The 6,151-nt window shown below is 36.6% G+C and overlaps 1 protein-coding gene across 1 annotated transcript; it reads right to left on the bottom strand.

Annotated features, from left to right (window-relative positions):
• Positions 1–1,790: 1,790 nt before the first annotated feature.
• LOC145786689 (cytochrome P450 4V2-like) lies at positions 1,791–4,592 on the bottom strand. The gene is made up of 2 exons (XM_082598403.1): positions 4,045–4,592; positions 1,791–3,038 (listed from the first exon to the last, which is right to left on the bottom strand). The coding sequence occupies exons 1-2, from the start codon at positions 4,590–4,592 to the stop codon at positions 2,180–2,182; spliced, it is 1,407 nt and encodes a 468-aa protein (XP_082454529.1). The 3' UTR covers positions 1,791–2,179.
• Positions 4,593–6,151: the final 1,559 nt, after the last annotated feature.

Genomic DNA, 6,151 nt, shown 5'->3' with positions numbered 1-6,151 from the left:
CAGTGGTTCGAAACTACAGTATTTTGATCGAAACTAATTTGTTCAGATGAACGTAGCAACTAGTGCTAGAAACAATAATTGTCTTGATGAACAACCAAACTTTTCAGTATTCAGACTAATTTCACTCTTAAAAAAAAACAGTCCGAAATTCAGGAATATCACAAAAATACAACAGAACTATTTATAAAGTCAATACAATTTAGTTTTTCTTGCTTGCTTAATTGGACAAAATATACAGCGGCAAATATAGAAAAAGTGACAAAACCTATTAGTTTAAAAATATAAACGTCGGTAAAACAGATTTGAGAAAAATTGCGCTTAACTTTTATTCATTGCTGTAACTGCATCACCATGTTTGTCTGTTGCACGCAGTAAGCAGTAGAGTTGGATCAATTGCATAGTTTCAGTTCAATTAACATTACAATTACATCATCAAAATGTTAAATTACATCACAATTGTATTGTTTTGAAGTTTTCAAATTAGAATTGCTTCCAAATGAAGTTAACTGCACGTTTTAGAATTGCTTCCAAATGAAGTTAACTGCACAAGTGGCTCGTTTTTGAACCTTTTTTTTAATTCTCTCGGGGTAGTGGGGAAATGGTGCCAATGAGTGAGAAAACGCTCATGACAAAATTTGAGATTCGTAGCAAATTGTCTTCAGCCTCCTCATGGGGGCCAAAATTGAAAAATGGGGTCAAAAACGAAATTTTGTCAAAACAATGCATTTTTTTTTTTTGCTGAAAATTTTGCATTTTTGTTTGTGGTTACATAACTAAAAACTTCGTCAGTGACGTAAATTCAAATAAAAGACGTCACTTTTTCCTACCAAATTAACCCAATTTCATTAAAAATGACGCAACAGCTCAGAGCAGGTCTATAAAGAGAAATACAATGACGTTTTATAGTTGGCAAAATGTCTAACGCGAATATGTATTATGTAACCACCCACAAAAATGCGAAATTTTCAGCAAAATGGAAATTTTCAGAAGCTGTGAGGAAGCTGAAGGAATAGTTCAAATGACTCCAATTTTTTTTCTCAGGTTAATTAGATATATCTAAACAATATTATATCTACCCAAACTAAAAATACTTTTGGAAAAAATTTTGTTTTTGACCCCATTTTTCGATTTTTGGGCCCCATGAGCAGGCTGAAGACAATTTGTTACGAATCTCAAATTTTGTCATGAGCGTTTTCTCACTCATTGGCACCATTTCCCCACTACCCCGAGAGAATTAAAAAAAAGGTTCAAAAACGAGCCACCCTAATGTGCATTGTGTAATGTGTATCACTCGCATATCGCACTTTTGCATGAAACCCAGTTGTAGGCTATTTCTGTCATTGCAGCAGCTCCCTTAGTAAACAACGGTTGCATTGACACTGTTTGCTTTGTAAAGCGCTGAGGCGCAACGCATTCCGCGATAAATACAGCGCTATTTAAAAACAAGCATTATTATTATAGCACAGTTTCTCCAAAATAGCTCCATTTCCCTAAAAAAATCGTCGAATTTATCGTTATCGTTCGATTTTTTTAAGCAGCTATCCATTGATTCGATTAATTCCACTTTTTTCAATATTTAGCCACTCGCTTGCAGTTCTCAAGCTTAAATTTTGTGTCTTCAGTAACTATATAGTCTTTCCTCAGCAGAGGTAGAGTTATGTCATGAACTAATGTGAAAAATAAGTTACGCATTCAGCTGTGATACGAATAAGGAGACGTTCATCTGCCGTCAACTGTAACGAAGTCCCACTACTAGGGCTTGGTCTATTTACGCAGAATCTACAAGTCAAGTCAATTTATTTTGTTTTAAAAGCGCCATATATTAACAAACAAGCAGAGTAAATGTAATTGTCAAAACAATGCATTGTACAGCTGTTGGTTAGATTATAGCGCAATCAGGATGGTAGCGAAAGACCATATAAGCAGTCATCTAGTCAGCCACTACCCCATCACAGTAAATTTAACTAACTACCGCTCAGTTAGAAATAATGTTTTGAACAGTCATACCAGTTTTAACAACTGAGTTTTTAAATACCGGTAAACGTCTGAAAAGTACCACTGTATAACTTAATATGCAATACCGTACTTTGTGTAAAATTGGAATACCCTCTGAGACCCAGAAAGTTCGTTACGTGACTCCTTTTGGGGTTGCGACCCCAAGTTTGGAAAAAACTACAGATCACTTTTTACTAAAAGTAATATTCAGTGGAACTGTTGAACGAAGTATGAGTTCGCCAGTCATCTTTAAATCTTTAGGATCGTCATGAGATGATATTGTGAATTGTCGTAGAATTTGTGAGATGATCACTTTTGCTTCCAACATTGCAAAGCGCTGACCGATGCAATTTCTTGGTCCTGCAGAAAATGGCAAATAAGCAAATGGGTGGCGCCCGACTGAATTTTCTTTGGAGAATCTCTCGGGATTAAAAGTTTCTGGATCTTCCCAAACGTCAGGATGATGGTGAAGATTGTAGGCAGACAACATTAACATCGAATCTTTCGGCACTACATAGCCGTCAATGTCACAATCTTCAGATGTCATTCTTCCGTAAAAAGGAACCGAAGGGTAAAATCGTAAGGACTCTTTTATAACTTGCTCAAGATATTGAAGCTTTTTTAATTCTTCCATACTGGCTGAACGTTTCACATCTTTACCAAAAACTTCCTCTACCTCTTCACACAAGCGCTTCTGAACATCTGGATGTCTACCAATTAAATAAACAGTCCATGTCATAGCAGCTTCTGTCGTATCGTGTCCTTCAAACATAAATGTGTCTACTTCTTCTTGGATGTCACTCTGAGACAATGTTTGTCCGTCTTCAGTTGTAGCATGAATAAGCATATCAAGAAACGCCATTCTTTTCGAAACTTTTTGGGATTCTTTAGTATTTTTCATCCTTTGTTTAATAACACTTCTGGTAAAGCCATGAAGTACGCTTAACGCTTCATCATGTTCAGCTCCAACTTTCATCTGTTTGAACCCGTAATCCCACCAAAGCATTGGAGTTTTCATTCGTAATAGAACCAAATCAGACATTCTGCAAATACAAGTTAAGATGAAAATTTAAAATGAATAAAAAAAATGAAAAAATACGTTTGAGGTGGTCAGAGGTGGGCGGTAGCGCACTACTTTATCGGTGTAGCGATAGCAGTAGCAACGATACATTTTTGTTAGAGTAGCGACGCAATTTTTTTCCAAGGCAGCGGAGAGGCGCTACATTTACTTCAGTCGCACTTCCATTACCGCTACTTTCCAATTTTTGAAACAAACGAAACGGTTTTAGAAATTTTTGATGGAAATGCTGGAGAATAAGAATAAAATTTCACCTCGAACTTTCTTTCCGTAATGACGTTGAAATTACAGTGCAAACACATGTGGCATTGAAAGGTGATAGGCTACCATTTGTTTTTAAGGTCATGTTGACTTCACAAAGTAGGCTACTCGAATAAAGTTTTTCAGTGTCAGTGTAAGACAAAAGTGGCGCGGAGAAGAAGCAGTAAGACGCGCTACTTTTGGTCCGAAAAGCGGTAGCGCGTTACTTTTCATCGACTGGTAGCGGTAGCGCCGCTTTTTTGACATATTTTGTAGGTGTAGCGATAGCGCACTACTGTCAAAGTAGCGGACGCTCATCTCTGGATGTGGTTATGTTGAATGTTAAACGCAGTAACCTACTTTATATGTGGTTTACGTCTATAAACGAATTTCGAAAAACAACCCAAATGTTTTTTCGTTGCCTCCACGGTGTAATTTCAATATGATTAAAAATACTTTTTCTCATAGTTGTTCGTATTAAAAAACAATGACGTTAGTTTTAAGGCATAGCTACATAATAGGCATAGGCCGCTATGGTTTAAGGTTATTTGTTTAGACGTCATTACAAATGTCGTACCTACGGCAACTTTCATATTTAATTTAGGTAGTTTTTTAAGTTCAGCATTCAAAACAGAGCGTGGCTAAATGTTTTTTTTAGATTTTTACACAGTAAATTTTTATGTTATGCACCTCACCCACAGTAGGCCAAGCCTTGCACAATTAAACTTTACCTGTGAAGTGCAGTCACATAGGGCGAGTCTGGATTAGATTGTGCCAAGACAGACTGTCCCATTGCTGCTTCACAAATGATGTCCAAGGCACACAAAGTTATTGATTTTGCAACATCGATAGTTTTTCCAGATGCATGTTGTTCAACCATAATATCGATCATTAGTTTTGACTGTTTGTTCATGACATCAAGATAGTCCTGAAGAATGTTAAAGTGAAAAGTCGGAGTGATCAAGTTTCTTCTCTGTTTCCATTTTTCTCCCGAAGAAGTTAAAAGACCAGTTTTTAACCACGGATGAAGGAATACGTAGAGATAAGATTTCGACATGTGTTTGGAACTTCTAAGAATAGTTTCAAAGCTCTCAGGGTGAGCCATTACAATCAGCGGAGAAGTTCCAAGCCAAAGAACTCCAACCTTTTTTCTTGTTTTATTAATAAACTTGGTTACAATTCTGTTAACGACGGTAAAAAAGTCTTTTCCAAACAAAAGGTAGCTGTGGCCTATTAATGGATAAGCAGTTTCTACCATGGAAGGAAGTTTGGAGATCATTTGTCTGTACTTTACGAAATCGTAGATGTTTTTTCTCCATGCCATTAAAACCATCACCAATATTGTTGAAAGGATTATTGCAAACAAGCCCATTTTCAAATTTCTTATTTTTTGACAAATTTTAAACAATTTTGTCAAACCTGGGATTGTAATGAGAAAAACAAAATACATATTATGCGAAAAAATTTTAACATTTTTTTTTATCAAAGATACAAGCTAGATAAATTTTCTGCGCAGATTGTGAATCTGCCCTCGCCTTTTCTTCAGCACGTTAAGTTTTGAAAGTATTTATACTTAAATATTTCACGTTTTTAGTCAAAAAAAAAAACGTTTCTAAATTGCAACTGGAAACAACAATGCATTGTAAAATCGGCATAGTGCAGCTTGAGGTTAAAATTGTCACTAAGGTCAAATTGCGTCGCTATAGGTCAAATTTAAACAACAAAATTTAAATATCTCAAAATCTTGGTTTGCTTGAAAAATAAAGGACAACTCTTCAAGAATTACCTAATGGTATTTCCGTTTAAAATTTGCTGTTCACCAGTGGAATTAATCGATCGAGCTTTTTAATACGAATTAGGCTACATTTGTTCTAGTGTAGCAGTCTAACAAACTACTCACATTCAAACAAAACAGGTTATGCATTTGGTGCTCATGTTGTTCAGTGGTGAAATGGAGCCGAAACGATCCGGAACGTCATTTCAGTAGATTTAGTGCCGAATTAACGTACCCGTAAGACGTTTAATGCTAACGTGTCATATCCTATAAAGCCTATTTACAGTAGTATTTGAAACCTCATTTTAAAATCTGACAAAACACAGGAAATCAAACCAGCATCACTTTCGTACTTAAAATTGACCTCCCCACTCGGCTGCAACTAATGCTGAGATAAAGCGGAACAAGATTGGCAAATCTTGGTATGGTTCAGTAAGAAAGAAATAATGCGGTGCATAATCCCAACTGGCTCAATTGTAGCTAAATCTGATTTCAAGAAAAACTCATCGTTTTTTTTTTCTGTATACGTCTGCCGGTACTTGATGCATCGGAGAAACTCCACACTGTCGAGCTTTAGCTACGTCTGGCTTTATCGATGATCTTGTGCTCAGTCTTGATTGGTAAGCTAATTATCTTTAAATCGATCGTCTGAAACAGGCCTGGACAACACGTTTTGGTAAGGGGCCGTATTGGAAACGTAACGCTTGCTGTAGGCTGGAGTCTAACTTTTGCATGCTGTGGTTTGCAAAGCAGCTGCTCAGACTAAACACATGTTCTAATATTTGCTTTGAGCAAACCAGAGTCTTTTTTGGGGTAGCAATTCTCCCCCTTACTGAAAGGATTAACCTCTTCACTGAACTTTTGCCCCCTCACTTTTTAGTAACTTTTTTCACCTCAAGTTAAGTTATATCAGTAACATTTGCTGAAAGTTTGCAAAGTGAACTACACATCAGAGAAGTCAGAAAAAAGTTGGGGGGTCTGGGGAGCACCTCCCAGTTGCTACCACAATCACAGATAATAGTGCACCTACAGTTGGAAACTGTGAGAGAGAGACCCTGTAGCAA

Source organism: Aplidium turbinatum, chromosome 17 (genome assembly GCF_918807975.1).
Source record: "Aplidium turbinatum chromosome 17, kaAplTurb1.1, whole genome shotgun sequence".
NCBI lineage: Eukaryota > Metazoa > Chordata > Ascidiacea > Aplousobranchia > Polyclinidae > Aplidium > Aplidium turbinatum.
The sequence above is the reverse complement of the archived record's forward strand: the minus strand, read 5'-3'. Positions and strand labels throughout refer to the sequence as shown.

Coding starts and splice junctions, on each gene's coding strand:
- LOC145786689 (XM_082598403.1), bottom strand. CDS start 4,592: ATGATCTCCAAACTTCCTTCCATGGTAGAAACTGCTTATCCATTAATA. Junction 3,039..4,044: donor TATGTGACTGCACTTCACAG/GTAAAGTTTAAT, acceptor TTGTATTTGCAG/AATGTCTGATTTGGTTCTAT.